This window comes from Acomys minous, assembly GCF_964271855.1.
Source record: "Acomys minous genome assembly, chromosome: 4".
In the NCBI taxonomy this organism is placed as follows: domain Eukaryota; kingdom Metazoa; phylum Chordata; class Mammalia; order Rodentia; family Muridae; genus Acomys; species Acomys minous.
In genome coordinates, this window is record NC_140486.1 from 52,443,600 (window position 1) to 52,464,575 (window position 20,976).

Below are 20,976 nucleotides of genomic sequence, written 5' to 3' on the forward strand. Positions count from 1 at the left end.
GCCATTGGGCAGAAAGTGTATCACATAAGAACACCCACCCAGGATGTGACCCCCACCTGCGTCTGGTCCTCTCCTGTCATTACAAAAGACTCTTAGATGTGCGGACATTTTCTGGCTCACCTATGAGCTCAGGTAAGTGAAGCAAAATCTAGAACAGAGACATTTTCTCTCTTCTAAATCTGCTTCTAAGTCAGTAGGTCTAGCCTGGGAAGCACATCTGTACAACATACCCAGCTTTGGAAAACCTAGGCAGACAAGACGCTGACGATTCCTTTGCAAAGCACAGACTTCCGTGTTTCCCTTGCTGCAGGACAGGCTTGCAATGCCACTCCACAAATGCGCGTGTACATCCGTGTCACCGCCTGCGCACCAAGCAAGGCTTACTCCCTGTTCTAATGCTCCGCCATCCTGCTCTTCTCTCCACAAATCACATCCAGCTAAAGAGCCGCTGTGAAAGCATCACATGGTTCCCAGCAGACAGTAAACCGGGTTGGCTTCTCTATGGCCACGCTAGTTTTTGGAGTCACGTATCTTACTTCTCAGGTCTCTCAGAAATACTATTATATAATGAAATAAACTTACTGTTTTCTTTAACACTTTGAGAGCATAGGGCTTCTGCGTCCCCTTCTGTTTGCATCTGTACACAATGGATGTAGCACCCCTTGAGGAGGGGAAAAAGACAAAAAGACAATGTTATGCTGTGGACATGACTTAAAGAGGACATCTTCACAGGAAGTCTTGCAATATGCTCATGGCTAACAGGGGTTCCTAGATGCTGGCCCAAGATGTCGAAAGTCTTTTCTCCTCACAACTGAAATTTCTCAGCAAACTCTAGGCTTCTCGCTGGCTTCTCTTCCTGCTACAATTAGCACACCCAGGGGCATTGCATTTGATGGGCTGTTAAGAAAATCAAATCCTCCGGAAAATAATGTTTTTAAAGGACTGTCACGCATTGGAATCCCAGGATTCCGAAAAAGTATATGAAGTATATGCAATAATGCAGAAGGCTTCGGGGTCAGGGTTTTGAGTTCAGCAGCCCCGTTAGTTAGTGACTGGGCAGTCTGTGCTTCTTCTTCCGGTTGGTTAGGGAGCCAGGGAGTCCCCCTACCACCCTCCTGGGATGTATTGAGGAGAACAATAGGAAGGGTTCCCACAGCTATTTCCCTGTGTGCACGTGCTAGAGGAGAGGTCTTCACAAAGTGGAGCGGCGTGGTCCGCATGCTCCCATGCCACACACAAGGCAAGCGAGTAATAGAGACATGAGGAAAACTACAGGCCGAATTGCTGTTAGTTTCCACTTTGAAAGAAAACTTTCAGAAATGCCTTAAAGTGAGATGAGCATGAATTAGGCCTTTTAGACTCTGTAGACCAAAAAGAAGGACCTCTGTGGACACACTCATCTCATGGACCCGGAACTCTACATGAGCACAGAGTATTATAACAAATGTGTGCCGAGTGCCTGGCACAACTAACTCTTGATGGCCAGAAGTCAGGTCTGGTGTGCTGTGTCTGTGATAAGTTATGAAACACCTTACTATGTATTTAAAGCTTGCTAAGGGACCATATGTACACCAAGACACGAGAACTTCTGGAGGTGAAGTAAATGAAGGTAAAAATAAAGTTGGCCATACTGTGTGTTAGGTGTTATAATATTATTTAAAGGTAGACCCTAGTTAATTAAAGATGCATATATAACCTATGTCAGTGACTAAAATAATTATTTAAAATTAAAATTAATAATAATTCAATAATAAAGTTAAGTGAAAAGCTCAAATTATATGCAAAGGAGGAAAAAACAAGATACTCAAGAAATAAACCAGCTATAATGTCGTATGTTGAAATTCAATAGTAATAAATTCAAAGTTAATCAAAAGATCCTTAAACATCATTAAATTGGATCATAACACCAGGACAAACTACATGCTATTAAAAAATTCACTGATTTATAAAGGCATATATAGGTTATAAAACAAAACAACCAATAAAGACTCATGTAGAACTTTAACAAAAAATGCTACATTAATATCAAACAAAATAAATCTCAGAAAATTAATAAGGGAACATTATTAAATTTTGAAAGGCCAAATTACCTAAAATGACACAATATGCATAAATGTGCGTGCATCTAGCAACAGATTTCCAAAACACATGAAGCTCGTCTACAGAGCTGAAATGAGTAAGAATCTTCACGATTACACTTGGAGACTAGACATGCTCTCAACAACTGCTAGAAAATGTAGACAACCTTTCACCAAGGATACAAGTGTCATTTCCAACTACGCTAAGCTAGTTTGTATTTAGAGAAAACCATACAAACAGAAGAATGCAAAAACTATACAAAAAAAGTTCTATGTATATATGAAGACTCCATCTATTACTGTAAAGATAGTTCAGTCAAGAAAGAATCATCCTCCAAAAAGTACAACTAAAACAAGATACACTTGCAGAAAACTAATGGAGTGGGAGAAATATTTATAAAACATATCTGATAAGAGATAAATATAAAAAAAACTATGTAAGGGACCCAGCTCAGTATTAGGAAAACAAATACACAGATTCAAACAGTGGGAAGGGACTCGACGTTTCTTAAAAAGCGAGTGTGCCCATGCTCAGCTGCTGTGGCTACTCCACAGTCATCAGATACAGCAAATCCAAGTGAGCATAGATGCCATGTTCTACCTGCTGAAATGGCTTTTATAAAAACAGATGAGCCATATGAAGTAGTTATGAGGATGGACAAAATAATGTGTGTACACTGTTAGTGGGGATTATATTAACATAGCCACTGTAAAAAAAACAACTATGAAATAGCCTTAACCACTGAGCCCATGAAATATCCTTTAAGCATTTAAACTTTCCTATGATTCAACAGTCTAAGACCGAGTATATTATCAAAAGAAATTACGTAAGTGCACCAAGGAGCTATCTGCTCTCCCACTTTCACTGCAGCACCATTAATAATAATGAAGACACGAAATCCACCCAAGGGTCCACCCTGACGTGAGTGTGACAGGCACAGACACAATGAAATGCCATCAAGCCTTTAAAAACAAGACAACTCTGTCGTTTTCCAGAAACACAAATAAATCTGGAGGATCACAATAAATTAAATAAAGCCAGGCCTAGAATGACAGATACGAATGATCTCACTTCTGTGCCAAGTCTAGAAAAACCTCACAGAAATAGAATTGAAACCTACACCTTTGATCCCAGCACCGGGGAGGTAGAAGCAGTTGAGTCCCTGTGAATTTTGGGCCAGCCTGATCTCCATAGTATTCTCAGGCTATCTAGGGCTATACAGTGAAAACGCGTCTCAAAATAAATAAAGTTATCAGAAAATAGAAACAGACAAGAATGGTAATTAGCGGACTTCAGAGACACAGTGACAGGGGATTCTACTGAAAGGATAGAAAACAGTGCATTGTTTACAATGCACTTCAAACACGATGAAGCACAGTGCAGCATAGGAAGATAGAGTTTTAATTTTCAAATATAAATAAGACTTGAATATTAACAAGAACAAGATATTAAGGGCAAACAGGAACATGGAGAGACACTCAGGATCTTTAGCCATCAGGAAAATGCAAATTATTATATTAGGATACAAAAGCATGATTCAGCCTATGTGAAGAATGCGGCGTATCCTTACACATATAGAAAGTGAACAATCACTTGCTTGTTTAGAGTTGGAAGCGGGGAAGAAATGAGGACCGCTAATGGTTCAGGCGCCTTTTAAAATACAATATTTTTATTAATTATTTGTTTTGTACATACAATGTACTTCTGTCATATTCACCCCTACTTTTCTCCGTAACTCCAGACTGACCTCTAACCCAGTGCCCCTCCCAACTCTCCCTCTCCCTCTCCTCTCCCCTCTCCCTTTCTCCTCTCTCTCCTTTCTTGTTTCTCCCTCTCTCCTCTTCCCTCTTCTCTCTCCTCTCTCTCCCTGATCCCCCTGAGGAGGAGATAGATGAAAGGATGGAAAGAGGAAGAGGAGGGAGAGAGGGAGGAAGAGGAAGAGGAGGAAAGGAAAAATGCCCTGTCAAAATTTCATAAGGTAAAAAGCTCCCAAAGATGCCACTGAATTTGTTTTCTGTTAGCCATTTACTGCTGGGCACAGGACTTGGCCTTAGCAGTGGCTCAGTAGGATCAACACGCACATGACCTCACAGAGACTGAGGTGGCTTGCACAGGGCCTGCATGGGTCTGTGCCAGATGGGACCCAGAGCTGAGAGAAACAGTAGACACAAGCCCCTCTCCCGAACCCAGAAACTGTGTCTAATTGATAACCACTCTCAAATGAAAATTCAGTTCTCTCCAATGAAGTCCCTCAGGGGATACAAAGCACTCTTGTCTGGTTTTTGTTTTGTTTTGTATGCTTTCTGTTAAGAGAGAAAGAATAAAAGAAAACAAATTTTGGGAGGTGGGGAGGATTTGCGAGGACCTTCGGGAGTGGGAAAGCATGAACAAAATACATTATATGAAAAAATAGTAAAAAAAAATGTTTAAAAATAAAAGATGTTTCTAGCCTTTGAGTTGAGTTGTGGGACAGTGGGACCCCACATGGCCTTTCATACCTCTTCCCTTGGGTTAGCTTTCTTCTTCACCCCAATTTACCCCACCCCTCTCTCACACCCCTCCCTGCTGAAACTATTCTGTCCTCAGTATTCTGTCACCTTTGCTTTCATTTTACCTACAATCTCCCACCCTCCCTTCCTTGGAATGCTCTCCAAAGGCCCTTTTCTAGCTTCCTGGCTTCTGCTTCTGCACCAAGTCAAACACACAAATCCACACACCCGGAACGAGGATCTGCATACGATTACGAATGTGTGTCATGTGTCTCTCTAGGCTTCAGGTACGTAACTCAGGGTAAACATTTTCCCTAATGTGCATTTACCTGCAAATCTCACGATAGAACATACGTGGAAAAAAATGAAAAGATGCACACATGAAAAGATGCACACTGAGGATTAAAGAGGTTAGCAGGGATGAGGACAGGGGGTGGGGGCATTAACCAGAACGCAAGTGCTATGAAAACATCTTACAGAAAACCCCACATTAGCAAGCTAACTTCAAATTACAACTTGGAAAAGAGGGCCTATGAAAAATGCCCTGCATAGGTACACAACATTGGTTCAAGAAGACGTGGGTTATTAAATAAAAACCTCAGCATAAACTATGGGATAGTACCCTACAAATCACTCGTAAGGGTTCTAATGGACCGGAGAGATCTCCCAAACCACACACCCTGGTGTCCTTTCCCTTGGGTGCTGCAGTGGTTTGAATGAGAGTGGATCTCAAGGTTCCTGTCTGTACACTCACTTCCCATGTGGTGAGAATTTTTGGATAGCATCAGCACAGCCTTGTTGGAGGACACAGCACAGCTGAAATGGAGCTGCGCTTGCAGACTCTCATCAGCTCTCCTTCCCTTTACCTGACTTAAGAAGAATCAAGTTAGGGCCTGTAAGATGGCTTCGCGTGTAACAACACTAGCCACAAAGCAGGGCATCTGAGTTCAGCGCCGAGACCCCCGTAGTGGAAGGAGAGAACTGACTACCACAAATTGTCTTCTGCCTTCAACATGTACAGGGGCACATGCATCCTCCAGTACACACACACACACACACACACACACACACACACACACACACACATCAATTTAAGGTTATAAGTAGTCTTCTTTAATAATTCATCTAATCTAAAATTAATAGAAAGGGTAGGTCTGTCAGTCATGAAGGAGAAATGAAATGGAACGCAGAGTAACACGCTGTGTTTTCAACTTTGATTGACAGTTCTTATTAACCACAGCTTTGTTCCTAGACCTTTTTCCAGGAGTGTTAGGAAACTATTTCCTCTAAGAACATATACATGATGAAAGTTTTTAAAAGAAGCAGATAAAATACAATGTGAATGCAAAAAACAAACAAAATTAAATTGCTTTGAAATGTTTAAATGTGATTAATATTTTGACAGAACAATAATTTGTTCTGTACCACATTAGGAAAAGATGAGCCTTTGGTCCCATGGTAATACTTCTGCCTTTTGGAGGACTCTAATATTTGTGAAGCCTCATAACCTTAGCAAAGACAACATTCCACAGCGAGAAAGCACACTGTCACTGACGCAGGCGAAGTCAGGGGCCAGAGTTACCAACTGAAGCTCTACAGCACTGTGACTTAGGGACTCTGGGCCTGGACTTTTCTTGCATTTCCAAAGATCATGATGAGGGAAGGTGCCAGGCTCTTTGGTGATCGTAATGGTCCCAGATGTCCAGCTCTGACCTAAAAACTCCTGCAATCCGGGAACGACTTTGTCGCTAACCTGTTTTAACACTGAGCAACCTCACCTTAGCTGTGTAAAGCATCCACTTTGCTTTGCTACTCCCGTTCCAACAAGGTTTCATCTGTAACCAGTTTCCCGGCTCTCAGCAAAAGGGCAGTTAGACCAAAATGCCAGAACTTCATTTGTAGGAAAACCAAAAAAAACCCAATTTTGTAAAATTTAAATAAGAAAGTGAAAAGAACAGAGGACTGAGATGAAGAAAAGGGAACATGAAAGCGTGCGTGTCAGAGGAGATGGAAGGAGGATGCTGTCCACTCTGCACTGGCCTGAGAAGCTTTAGGAAGATGGATGACAGGACAAGCAGTCTTACAGACAGTAGCAAAGGGCTTCACGCTGGACACATCGCCAAATGTTCTACCTCAGGCTTTCCCCTCAAATTCCTAAGTTAGCCCAGGTGCTCCTCAGTCGATTTAGCAGAGCAATGATGGGTGTGTGTACGTGGATATTAATACTACATTGCATTGCTAGACAGATTACAGAGTGCTGTCATCATATTACAAGAGAGGTTTTTAAACTATTACAGGCCTGACTACCTTCTCTTTACGTTTAATGAAAAGCATAGTGTTGTTTGTGTTTGTAACTTATGAACCTTGGTGTGTGTGTGTGTGTGTGTGTGTGTGTGTGTGTGTGTGTGTGTATGTGTGTGTGTGATGACAACCATCATATTACATGAAACTCCTGCTCAAACTAATTCTAACACTCACGGTCAAGAAGACCAGCCATATAGTAAGAGCCAAGCGCAGGCTCTCAGAATATTGATTTTCATCAAAGTCACAGCAATTAAAGGAGATTCTCATTGGAATAACTTCTGGCTTCCTTGGTCATGTTGTTGAAGAACAGCTGTAAGTGAATATACAGGAACACTGATGCACCTCTTGGGTGACGCATGCCTGTGTGCATGCATGTGTTGGTGTGTGTACATATGCATGTGGAGACCAGAGTTTATGAGACAGAGTCTCTTGCTGACCTTGGGGCTCACTGATTCAGCTAGACAGGCTCACCAGTAAGGCCCAGGAATCTTCTGGTTTCTGTCTCCCCAGTACTAGAACTACAGACCTATACTGCTGGGCTCAGCTTTCTACGTCGCTTTTGGGAGACTGTACTGGGGTCCCGTGTCTGTACAGCAAGTGTTTTACCAACTTATCCGTATCCCCAGCCCTGTCACAATTTTGAGGTTAAAATAATTCTTATATAAACATATTAAAATAATATTCCATTTTTATATTCACACATTTAAGCCAGCTATTTGATTTTGGAAAATTATATACACTGTATTTTGAAGAAATTTACTGAAGTGTTATTTTTGCATAAATCTAGATAGCTTATTTTTAATTTAATCATCCTAGATTTTAAAGTTATTCATTCTGTATTTGTATCTTAAGATTTTGTTGGAATAATTTTAAAGCTTTTGCCAAAAGCTAATTTATATATTGAAATTGTTATTGAGTTAATTCAATGTGATGAGAAAATAGAGTAATCAGTGCTATTTAATAGAGTTTTTTTTTCATGAATTATTGAGCAGTACTAAGTTTTCAGTTGGTAACTTTTTCAATTTTTTATAAATATAAATACATTTTGAATCAATTTTGGAAATCACTTCCTCTTACTTTTCTTTATTTTCTGTCTTTTTAAAATTTTCTTTTTAATTTATTCTTGTTACATCTCAATGGTTACCCCATCCCTTGTATCCTCCCATTCTTCCCTCCCTCCCATTTTCCCCTTACTCCCCTCCCCTATTTTCTATGTCTTGAAAAAATGTTAACAGCTATCATAAATGAAAATAGACTAGGATGCGTGTTATAGGCTATATATTGGTAATTGGATTTTAATCTTATCTTTGAACAAGGTAGTTTTATTGGAAATTTTATTTCTTTTTAACTTATGATGAGTTTCACCCTCTCCATGTGTGTCAGAAAGCAGCTCCTCAATCACAGAACTTCACAGTACTCTCCCGGCATCAGTGTCAAAAAACAAATAAATGTAAAATAAAACATGATCCCTTAGATCAACAATAAAAAAAAAAAAAGATGTTACCATTTTCAATGTGCAATTGAAGAATAAATGGCTAGACTTGAGGGCTTGTCCTTTTCTGGAAATGCTCCAGGCCAGTCAAAGGTCAGCCTCACGGTAAATCTCAAAAAATTCCATGTCAGAGAATGCTACCGACACCCAGACCTTAGGATGCCCCCAGGCTCACAGTCTGATAAGCTTGCATGAGCGTGGTTCAGTGAATACACTCCCCATCTCGGGTTCACCCACATGCCGAATCCCCCTGGGATCTATCTGTGTTCTACTTGGTGTCTCCCCCTGAATCTTCCAGCTCTCTAACCATACCCCCACTACCTTACCGGTATAACCCTTGACCTCGGTTCTCCTTCAAGATTTTTCACTCTAACCTGTTTTAGTCTGGTCATCAACATGAGCCAGTGGCTCCTTACTCCAAAATCCATGCTAGAACGCCTACCAATAACCTTACGACGCCATTTGTCCACAGCTAGTTATTAACGCTCATCTTGATGCCTGGGCCCCTTCAAAAGACTCTTTCAGCAATGATCCTTTTGTCTGAGAAAGAAAATTACTGAAGCCCTTGTCCGTGGGCAAAGTAAAAGCCTGAAGGCTTTGAAATCAAATCTCTGAATTGAGTGCTGGAGAGGAAACAGCCTTCCATCTGTTCTCCATCACAACAACGCGCGTGGCAGAAGAACTTGCGGAATAAAAGGCCATGACATCCTTATAGGTCCCTCATTGTTTCAAACCACTCAGCATCTCATACTGTTGCCATCAGTATCAGCTAATGGAACTTATTCTCCTGCCCTCAACTTTTAGGAACTTTATTTTCCTTCCATTTTGTCCCCTTTATTCAGGTGTCTGACAGGAGCTCAGGACCACTCAGAGGTGGCTCCAACCTACTTGATGCCCTGCGCTTCGGGAGCTGCTGACCAGTCCTTAGTGGCTGGCTGGGCACTCCAGTCCTCAGTAGGGAAGTGCCAGGTGTGTACGCAGGCAGCTGTACACCCTCAGTCTGGTCGGACACCTCTGGCTGAACGGTGGTGAACTCAGGAGCTGACACAGTCCACTCGCCCTGGAATTCCTCCTTGGCCATGACCAGCAGCCTGCTGCTCCTCCTCATCCTCCTCTGGATAGAGGTAAAGATCAGGCATACCCTCCCATGGATGGTCAAGGGAGATAGTGTCACACATGCAGAGTACTTCCTGGGCCAGCATCCACCACGGCAGACCCACTGAGCGAGCTTCCTTGTGGTTGCATAGGATGACAATGTCCACACAGGACAGAGGAGAATCCGTGTTGAGCAGAGCAATAGCGGGCAGGTTGACCTAAGAGGCCTCTGTGAGGGGCTGGTGGTCAACCCGGGGGTCAGTCACCGCTAGAAGCCTTGGCTCCCTGATGGCTGCTTGGATCTGGTTGGTAAAGGACCCAGGCGTTGAAGCGGCCAGCAATGGGAGTGGCTCTAGTGGCAGCAGCAAAGTCAGCACAGCTCTTTGGTCCTGAAGGAGATGACGCTGATGTCAGCAACGATAGCCAGAGCTGCAAGCAACAGCTTTTCCCAGGTCCTCTTCAGATTCACCATGTAGACACCATCACTCTTCCTTTTGTAGATGTACTACTCTGTCTGAAAGTCAAGGTTGGTGCCACCTAAGTGGGTTCCTGCGGCAAGGAATTGAGAACATCCTCCTCCTTCATCTGCAGGACATCAAGGGCTCCAGACATTGTGTAAGCTCCCTTTAAGTTACGCGGGAATCAAGAACAACCGCATGGACCCTAACCTGGGTAGCGCGAAAAGGGCTAATGGAACTTCTTATGAGTAGTTTGTTTTTTAACCCCGTGTGCGTAGTATATGCATATTCATGAAGAACATCCAATGTTGAATTCTTGGGCAAATGTTTACTCTCATAATACAGTATAAGATCATCTGTAGCTCTGTTAGTTACCTTTATTGTCTTTTTTTAGTATTGTTTCCTATCATTCAATACCATCCACTATAATATATTTAAGTGATATGCAGTCCAAGCTCCACATCTTTACTTAGACTTATTAATACTAATAAACAACATTAAATAATTAATATTAATTCAACAGCTTTGAATAGCATTGATCACATTTTAAATAGTCGTTGTAATCTCTCAGTCCACAATTTGCGTTTTCCAGTGAAAATCATATTCAAATAATTTTAGTGTTAATGTACATTGCTACTCTCATACGCTTCCTTGTCACTGCATTTTATTTATTCAGTATGTCTTAAAGAAACAAGGAGGCACTCATGTACTTCAAACAAACATTTAGTGGATTTGTAATGCTTTCTCTACAGTTGAGCTCCACCTTTTTAATGTGATTACATTTTTTTTTCCTTCTGGATAAGAGAAAGATTCTGATTTAAAGACTAATCTCCCAGTGTCACGTAGACAGTGAAATGCACAGGCCAGGCCAGTAGCACACAACCATTCACAGAAGTCTCAAGCTTGCACTTCCAAATTGGGCTAGCTGTGAAACGTAATTATTTTCAAAGACTCATTGCAGTTCATTCCACTATAAGGCTGAAGATGTTAGAATGTAAACATGATACTTAAATTTGTGTGGAAATGAGACTATTTTTCACATCTGAAATAGCTGCTCCCTTTCAAAACGCAGCTGACTCAGTTCAACTAAAATATATCAACCTTGCCCAAATGAAAACGCGAAACTAAGTGAGGCCAGCGGCAAGGCTCAGTAGCAGGCACTCGGGGCCAAGCCTGACACCCCAAGTTCAGTCCCAGAAGCAACAAGATGAAGACAAGAACCAACTCCAAAGCTGTTATCAGTCTCCACGCATGCGCCGTGGCATACGGGCTCCGACTCACACAAACGTTCAAACACACCCCGCCCCCAGACACACACACACACAGATGGTGAAAAAAAATCCATCAACCACAGTAATAGGGAATGTAAAGGATTCAAAGAATGGTTCTGATTCTTAATGAATTTAAGTATAAGGTGTAAACATGAAGAGAATATATAAATATATACTTTCCAAAAGAGGCTAAATTCTAAGATATATCAAAAGTATACAACTTCAGGTTAGTGCACATTGCTCTTAAAGATGTCTGGATGTGTGTAGGGCTTTAACTATAGCAACCTCTCTCTTATTTCTACCATTGAAGTCTGCTTTTTATTTTTTATTTTTTATTTTTTTTTGGTTTTTGGTTTTTGGTTTTTGGTTGTTTTGTTCTGTTTTGTTTTTGGAGACAGGGTTTCTCTGTGTAGCCCTGGCTGTCCTGGAACTCACTCTGTAGATCAGGCTGGCTAAGAAACTCATAAAGGTGCCCCTGCTTCTGCCTCCCAAGTGCTGAGATTAAAGGCATGCGCCACCCCAGCCTGCCTGGGGCTCTTCATTTTTGAGAAGTTTTACTTGTAGTCTGTAATTTCCGTTTATCATGTCAAAGAACAAGGCTTTGTTTGTTTTTGTTTGTTTGTTTGTTTTTTACTGCTTCCCTTCAATTGTGTTTTTTCTTCTTTCTTAATTTGCTTTCTTCTTCCTTTAATTACAAACTGCTTCCTCCTTTTTGCCTTTCTTTAGCTTCTTAGGGAAGAAGTGAAAATAACTAATTTTAAACCACTTTTCTTTGAGAATGCAATACCAAGTTCTCCCCTTAAACATCATTTGAGCTATATTCCACAAATTTCAGTTGAAAATATTTGTTAATACATTAACTGCTTTATTTATCTAAAAGTGTATGCTCTATATTTTCTAATTGTTTATGACAGTTTCTGACTAGCTTTTTATTTTTAAATTTCAACATCAAATTTAACTATACTATGAAAAACAGAGAATTAAGTTATAGGAAGAATGGTTTATACATTCTTAACATGGCATGTCGTCATTATTAAATATGAGCTTCATAAATGCAAACTGGATCAAGTTTAATATTTATATGCCTGATTATGATGTTTAAATCTCCAGCTCTGGTGTCTAATGTGCCTGTTTGGCAGTTCTTGCTTTATGATGTCACTGGCGTATACATTTGGATACACTGACCACGCTATTGCCACGAACTGTTTCTTAGTCGTTGGCATCTTTCCCTTTATTGAAGCTTATATTCTATCAGCTAAACAGGAAATAACAGATTTCCTATATTGGAAATTTGAATGTAATGCATTTAATCTATGCCTTGATATTTACCGTGCACACACAGCTGGTTCTTGATTTTGTGTCCAAGCTGTCAAGGTGTGCTTTTGGAATGCACTATTCAGTCGTTTGTACTACAGTTTGTGATGTTGTTAGGTTTAAGCATGTGTAATACTAGTTGTGGATTTTGTTTGCTTGTTTTAATTTTTGAGGTTCTCTTTTTTCAATTTCTTACTGTCATTTAGACTAAGTATTTTAATGTTTTTCAATACTCTATTTTACCATTTGTCTTCACTTTTAAAATACATCAGTGCTTTATTCTGTTAATGACTGTTCTCAGAATTGCAGTATATTCATTATTTATATAGTTTGTTCATATTTAACACTGTAAAATATAAGAATCTCAAAGCAATAGTTCTACCACCTTCCCTCCTTCTCTATCCTCAGGCTGTTATAATTACAAATATTACACATTACATGTTACAATAATATATAATACATCTCAATCACTTGATTTTGCTTGAAAGAGTCAGTAGTTAAAAAGACAGCAAAACATGAAATAAAATAAAACAAGCCTTTTATGTGATATACTGTGCTCAGTTTTTAACAGTCTTCATTTATTCCTATAAATCTGATTTTCTAGCCAATATAATTTTAAACTGAAAAGCTCTACATTGCTGTGATGCATGTATGGAAATGACAGAGTCCCTTGGCATTCATTTATTTGAATTATCTTTACGTGTTTGTGTGTGTGTGTGTGTGTGTGTGTGCGCGCGCGCATGCGCGTGCACACGTGCAGGCTGTTGCACATGTATGTGCATAAGCACGAACACCTCAGCACAGCCTTTGCTGATGGTCCTCTTTACGTGCCAGGCACCATGATTTTGAGACAGGCGTTCTCACTAGGACCTGGGCTTGCAGATTAGACCCAGTGCTGAGATTACAGGTGTGTGCCATCATACTTGGCTTTTTAAAGTAGTCCTGGGAACTGGATTCCTGCTTGTGTGGCAAGCACTTCACCAATGGAGCTACTGGCTCAAGTCTCTTCTCACATTTTATAAATTCATATTTTCACTAAATGCAGAGCTCTGGGCTGATGGGTCTTTCCTTTTCCTCCCAGGGCACGAGTGGTGTCGTTCCACTGTCTTCTGTCCTCTTGGCTCACCCTTCTATTCATCACTTCAGCCGTCAGCCCACTGCGCATGACAGCTGAGAGCAGTACATCAGCTGCACCAGGCGTCTTTGATTTCTATCCTAGGGCATCGCTACTTTCCTAGAACAGGTTCTCAATATGCTTACACGGCACCACTTCAAAATAGTGATCGCTGCAGCTGAGTATTGATTTTGATCCCATGCTGTGGTCCTCCCTCTAGGATGTGACCATTCCTCCTCAAACGTGATCTTTTTGAAGCCTTGATCTAGGATGCTCACTGATGTCCGTCTACCTGTGGGTGGCCAGAAATCTCATGCATTTCAGTGGTACTTGCCTACTCACCCTCTGTTACCTCTCTGCCTCTCCATGGTTATTGCTGCCTAGCCTTAAAAAAAAATCTCCCCAGCCACTGTTCCCTGTTGGGTAGTCAAAGTGAATGCGGGACTCACTTGTACATCAGTTGTCCAAGAACCACAGACACAGCCTATCCCTTGTTCCTTGCCTATGGACAAATGACTTGCGCATTACACTTGGGTTGTGTTCACAAAAAGGGTGAACGCAGCACCTGCTACTCCATCATGAAGACGAGCAGAAACCTTCTCCGATGGTCTTATTTATAGTCACCTTATTGAGATAACTAATCTAAATGAGATATCACTCTTGCCAAAAAGAAAAGTATGTTTATTTTTATGCACTTATTAGGAGCAAATTACAGATGCTAACAAACCTTTTGATTGAAGGAGATTAGCAAATAAAATATCATGAGAGTAGAAATAGCAAATCCCCCTTGGCATCCCAGGCAGAATTTTAAACATCAACAGCATCTGTTATTGTTTCTGGAGGAGAGAGGATTTTGAGGCATGAGTTATAATTACATTATATCAAAACACTGTGCCCCCATTTTTTTCCTGTTGAATAGATGATCAAGAAGACACGTTTTGGGAGTAAATAATGAACCCATTTTAGATCACGGGCCTTGACAGAATTCTCATTGCTGCTTCTAAAGGATTAATGTCGCTAAGCGCCCTACCAGATGGCTCATCTAGACAAGGAAAAGATTTCCTTTCTCGGCTGTAACTTGGACTTGTCTCTGACATTTGGCAACATCTATGATTTGACATTAAGAGCCCCTATAGATCGGAAGTATTTGGCTTTGACTATGTTCATACACTGTTTGATAGTCTTCTGGTTGATTTTTATGCTTTTTAACCTATTAGTCCACTGGTTCTCAAGATACCAAATTCTGAATTCATTTGAAAAGAAGTTGGAAAATTTGTCTTCATATAATAAAGACCTCTTGCTCAAAATTTTATTGAGAATTTGGATGCACTCACAGCAGAGGATTACAACAGGTGCACAGCCCTTCTGTCCACAGGAACCTATGGGATTAGCCCAATCAACATGCCCATGACACCAGCACTGACCAGAGATAAACCTACTCCAGGCCTCCCTGACCATCAGGTTGCTCATCTACAAAAGTGGCACATCACACAGGTCAGCGCCACAAAAGACAAGCTCAAACTCTTTGTAGGTTCTACAATACTCTATAAACAAAATACGTATTGTAATTCTTAGCTGGTCTCTTTCTCCCTTCCTTTTACTTAACAAATATTATAACAAGTTCCCTGGACTTTGAGGTGGAAGTGCCTAAGTATCACTTATGAAAGTCACACTTGTTGCTTTATTGCGTGTGTCCTTAGAATACTGACAATGACATATTCCTTGAAGCAAGAATCTACTCAAAAGAGCTAGCTAAGGCAGACGGAGGCCTCGAAGCTAGCAGCCTGCTCCAAATCACTGTCTACTAGGGCTCTGGATCTTCACTGTCTGCTTTTGGTTTATCTAGTCCCTGCCTGGGCCTCCCTCCACATTCACACATCTTCTTCCTCCCTCAGTTTCTGGTAGAAATTTTTCTAGTACTTTCTCTAATCAAATATCTGGGCAGATTTATTCCATCTTGCTGACATCAGAGTTTTTGAAGACGGAAGCCTGAGCCCTTTGATTCCCAGCTCTTGTGTCTTTTGGCAGGATTTCCTATCCTGTAGGGGAAGGTTTATTTTAATGCCTCTTCTGTAGCTTTCCTACATTTGACTTCTGAGTCAAAAGCAGAAAAGAAATGCTCAAACCACCTAGAAATTTCATAGGTTTTTGGGTTTTTTGTTTGTTTGTTTGTTTTGTTTTGTCCTCAAAACCAGACAAGATTCAAAATTTAAAACTACAAAAAATAGCAACAACAAAACCCTCAACTTTAAGTAAAATATATTCATTTTGTTCTGCTTCTACCTACAGCTTTCAAGGGAATTCATTTCTGTCTTCTTTCATTGTTTTAAATTTTCATGTTATGTACAGTGTTTACATCATTCCTTCCCATCATTCCTTCCGCCATTCCCCTCACATGTCCTCTCAATCCACCGTGTGTGTGTGTGTGTGTGTGTGTGTGTGTGTGTGTGTGTGTAAATATATAAGTACAAGCTGCTGAGCCCATTTAGTGTTGCTCATATGACTTTCGGACCCAACACTTGGTACTGGATAACCAATTAAGGCACTGGTAATGTGGTAAGGACTGATTTTCTGACTCTTGGAAGGTCCTTAGATGGGGTGAGGCTCCAAAGAGGGAAAGGTCAGCATGCAGGAGATAAGAAGGGGAAATCAGAAAAGCTGGGGTAGCTTTAATAGGGGGAGGGAAGAGGGAGGGCAGTACAGAAGGGGAGGGAGAGAGAGAAGGGATATTTGAAAAAGTCACAGGGGTCCACAGCCATATCACCCTGAACGAGACTGATCTCATCTGAAAAAGCCACCGGGAAGCATAGTATTTTATGTTTGCCTAAAATTATATAAAATATGTATGTGTGTAAACACACACACACACACACACACACACACACATACACACACACACACATGTTTAATGACACTATGCTACCTGAGGTGCTATTGCTCTCTCCCAAAGTCATAAATTAACAAAAACCCCAATACTAGCCATGAGAGGCTTCAGATTATTGGTCGCGGAGTCCAGAGACTCCCAAAACATACAGACTATTGCCTTCGTCCTTGGTCCCCTCCCGCAAGTGGAAGGTTAAGTCCCTCTTGCTGATGATACCACACACTTCTGACACAGGACTCAGAAGAACTGAACTGGGATCTGACTGGAAAACCTCCTCCTGAGGTCCCACTTGCACAGTACTGGAAGCTGCTATGTGAGCTGCCACGGAAGAAAAGTAATTCACAATCCTACCCAGTGAGGAGGCCGACAAATCACAATGGCCGAAATGACAAAATACCCCTTAAGTTGCAATGGTGCAACAGTTAGCTTGGTGGTAACCAACAGCTGTCTGTTAGAACTAGAGCTGGGTCCGCAGGAGGAAAATTATCCCTGGTAATGGAAACCTAGGCAACCATCTGTGGCCTGTGAAGCCCTGGATCTTCGAGGAGAATGAGTTATTGCCACTTCCCTAACCCAGAACAACCAATCCCTAACTGCATTCCAAACGTTGACCTTTCTGCCCACAGGTAAGTGTAGGTTTTAATCCACATCAAAGAAGCTTCTTTTTTGAAACAGGCGTAGACCATTACAGAAAACCACAACTGGTTAAGAGGCAGAGAAAAAACTGAGTGAAAGGGCGCTTAGCCATAATTAGCCCAAGTCCTTCACCTAAGGCTCAGAGAGCATCGCAGACGAGGGAGCGGAAAGATGGTAAAGGTCAAAGAAGCTGCAAGTCTGTCTGCTTCAAGATTGAGATGTCTGTAAATGACGGAAAAGCTACACTCGTAAAATCTCAACAAGATGACTGCCTGAAGAAGACCTGAACAAGGGTAAATACAAGCCGAGAAGCCAAAGCAAATAAAGGAAATCGCACGGGGGCCCCTTCCTAGATTTTTTTTTCTTTCTAACTACACATACATGTGTATGTGGGTGTAGGCATGTACATGTGTTCATGACATCATGGCCACTGCTGCAGAGGAGATTTCTTCACCCATCCCCCTGCTCTTCTTTCCACCACTCGTCTGAAACAGAGGAAGATCAGTCAACAGCTCTCAGAGACTGGGCATTAAAAGGAAAACAGGTACCCTAATCTTCAAAGGAAAAGAAGCTTCCAAAGTGTGCTGCAAACGTCAGATTCAGCCTCCGGGGCAAAGGTTTGAGGGTTGGGATGAAAAGATGGGGAACAGGTAAGTGGTCAGTGGCAATCCCAAGCACCCTAAACTGAAGCCACAGGAGCAGGTCACAAAAAAGGAACTGACCTGATAGTCCATTGTCCCTAGGGGGGCAGTAATGTCCCCTGGCCTGCTTCTGTGGAGTGGCCATGGCTGCGGGAAGTGAGGAATGAAAGACAGCATTAGGCTTCAAGCCAGGGCTTTGCTGCGATTAGAAACGACTAGGTACCCTCTAGAGACTTTCAGTTCCCTCTTTATTAACAACAATGTTTTCTTAGGCTCATGAAATAATGAGTTGTCCTAAAATGCAATCCTTAATGGATAATACACAATGAATCCGGCATTCATGGGAAATGGCATTAAATTACTATCTAATGAGCACAGAGAGAGAGAGAGAGAGAGAGAGAGAGAGAGCACTAAAAGCTCATTTATGCCCTCTTTAGCATTAATCCTGGATCACTAACTGGTATCTACAGAAAGCGGAAGCAGAGGTAGTCTACACAGAGGAAGATGATTCTGGTGTGACCCTGCAGCCCCTTTGCCATCACTCAGGTGCTAATTGAATGCTCAGGCAAAGCGGACACCAGCTGCACTCCGGGAAACACTCACGTGAGCCTTTTCAACAAAACATGCCAACCTCTGTCTACACATGACAAGAAGGAAACCATTTCTTTCCAAGCTAGCATTTATGCGGCTCTTCCTACATGCCTTGGGGAGAAAATGATTTGTGAGCTTAAACCTTAGAGGAGATGAGACACAAATGAGGGCGGCTTAGACCATCCTCAAGATTAAGTAGTTGGCGGGAAGGACTTGCCCACAGTGCTGTGCGCACACATGGGGCTGGAGGAACTCCACCTCTCTCCACTCTTGCTTACTATACCTAATGCCAGGAAGCCCAGTGCAGATGACCCTCATACACAGACAATGACCTGATGCCTCACTGTCCCTAGAGAGACAGTAAATACACACAACCACCCACCGTGCTATAAACGTCCTACCACGTCAATATTTCGAGTTAATCTGAATGAATCAGTGTTCACTAAGCTGTACTGGCCAACCACGGCATCCGATGTAAGGAGCTGGCTATTTTCTCCATAATCAACGGAAAGTCAAACGATCCGTGCACACAGTGACCCTTCCCTGTGCCTGGCAATTTTACTGTCAACTCCCAGTGCATGTCTTGAATAACTGCTGCTAAAAGATCACCCAAATGTACAAACATGCTTTTAATTATTTTGTTTTATGTATTATTATTCGGGAAGTGTGTGTGTGTGTGTGTGTGTGTGTGTGTGTGTGTGTGTGTGTGTGTGTGTGTGCTAACACATGCTCACTCACCACAGCATGCATGAGACGGCAGAGGAGACCCCATAGGATGAGGTTCTTTGCATCCTAGTGTGGGTTCTAAGGATCAGGCTTGGATTTTCAGGCTCTGCATTAGGAGCTTTTACCCATGGAGTCAAGAAATTTACAAAGAAGTGGGAGGACAGAAAAAAAAAACACGAAGAGTCATTAACATTTGATCTATTTGCCATATCATTTTGAGACTGCATTCTCATTTTTTTAAGTCATACTCTCTTGCAGACACCCGTTTGTTTCCTGGAAAGTCTAGTTGTCATTAGAAATTCCAAAATATTTCAAAAGAATTATATAGTAGGAGGCCTCTGTATTTTGTGATAAAAGTTGGTTAGAATTATAATAACCAGGTTTCCTGGAACACAGAAGAAGCCCAGCAGATAGCTAGCACTCTAGACCACCACATGTTGTCGCTGGTACCTGATTACCAGGCTACTTGACACCCATTGTAGAAATGAAAAAGACTGAGCACGGAGAGCTCCCTGAACCTGCTCAAGGTTGTACCATAGGTAACTGGACCAGGACATTTTGGCTTAGAGCCCATGCTCTAAGCACAGGACGCCGGCTCAGTTGGTTATCCCAGAGTATCTCCTCTGTCCTGTCAGTCCCAACACCCACTGTACCACAAATACTTATCTTGTGTTGCAGGAGTATGTACCACGTGGAAATGGATTCATTTCCTATAATGAACAAGTTCCTTGGACAGAACATTCATCATCTGAAAGTCCGTAACATTGCTTTGGAACAATACAGAGGAAATTATTAGGACTTTAAGGAGGCAGATCTGTTACACGTTCTTAGATCTTTCTCTTTCCTTTTCAAATGTTAGTTTTTATTAATAAACTTCACATGTTTACATAGTGCTTTGGTTAGTCCCCCATCCTCTCTCATTTCCCTCCATCACCTGCCAGTTCCCCTTCTGCGTTACAAACCTCTTTCCCTATGTTCATTAGGGTTTGCTTTGTTTGGTGTCCCATGTAGTTTTAACTACGACCATCACTAAACCCCTGATTTGAACCTAACCCTCAGAGCCAGGCGGATTCACCAGTGGGTGTAACAACCAGACCCACTCCCCGCCTCTGGCTTTCTACAGACGCCAAGAGAGTTGACAGCTAATTGCTAAAGAAAGGAAACAAGTCAAGAGCAGCAGGCCAATGCTCCGTCCCTGCTGCAGGACGCAGCATGTGCGTGCCCTACTAGCATGACGCCTACATCAGAAAACACGTCTTATATACTTATAATTGTCATGATTGAGAAAGCTCCCAAGGAAGGCAGGAAAGTCTTCCAAGTGTGGTTTAAATGACAGCTGTAGCCCATGAAGAGAGTGTGTGCGGGCCCTGTGCTGGCTGGGTATTCCCTGTGCAGCAGAGTAGGCCACACACTCTGGCCTCAGGCCCTTCATGTAGACTTTACACCCTCTCCTGAATGACCTCTTCCTTCCAGGGGAGTTCTGGGTTCATTAACACACCACCTGTTTAAAGCTGTTCTGTACAGAGATTTATAACTCTTCAAACAGAATCCACAGAGGAGCAAGGCCAGCTGTCTCCTGTGCTAAGTAGTACTGTCTCTGCCAGTCTTACCGAGACAGCAGTGATGCAGGTGGTGATGGCCACATGGCGACAGGCATCCCCCGCCACCAGCCAACTTTAGAAAAATCTCAGGAAAAGAAACTAGAATTTTTTTTTCTTTTGGTTTTGGACATAATTATAACTTATACAAACTGATGTTATATCCCTAAGGCCCAGAAGAGATTTTTTTTTTCACCCACAACCCTCTGTCCAGGCAATGACATTCTGGTGGCATTGGATTTGGTATGGGTTATTGTTAGCAATGGAATATTAACGGTTTACAG

At 41.8% G+C, this 20,976-nt stretch overlaps 1 protein-coding gene across 1 annotated transcript in view; it reads right to left on the bottom strand.

Moving 5' to 3' along the window:
* The window catches only part of CAMK4 (calcium/calmodulin dependent protein kinase IV), a 214,302-nt gene that overhangs the window by 103,588 nt on the left and 89,738 nt on the right, over positions 1-20,976 (bottom strand). Inside the window, exon 2 of the mRNA XM_084779436.1 lies at positions 583-661. Within this exon, the coding sequence (XP_084635562.1) occupies positions 583-661 (79 nt within the window). The remainder of the gene's footprint in view (positions 1-582; positions 662-20,976) is intronic.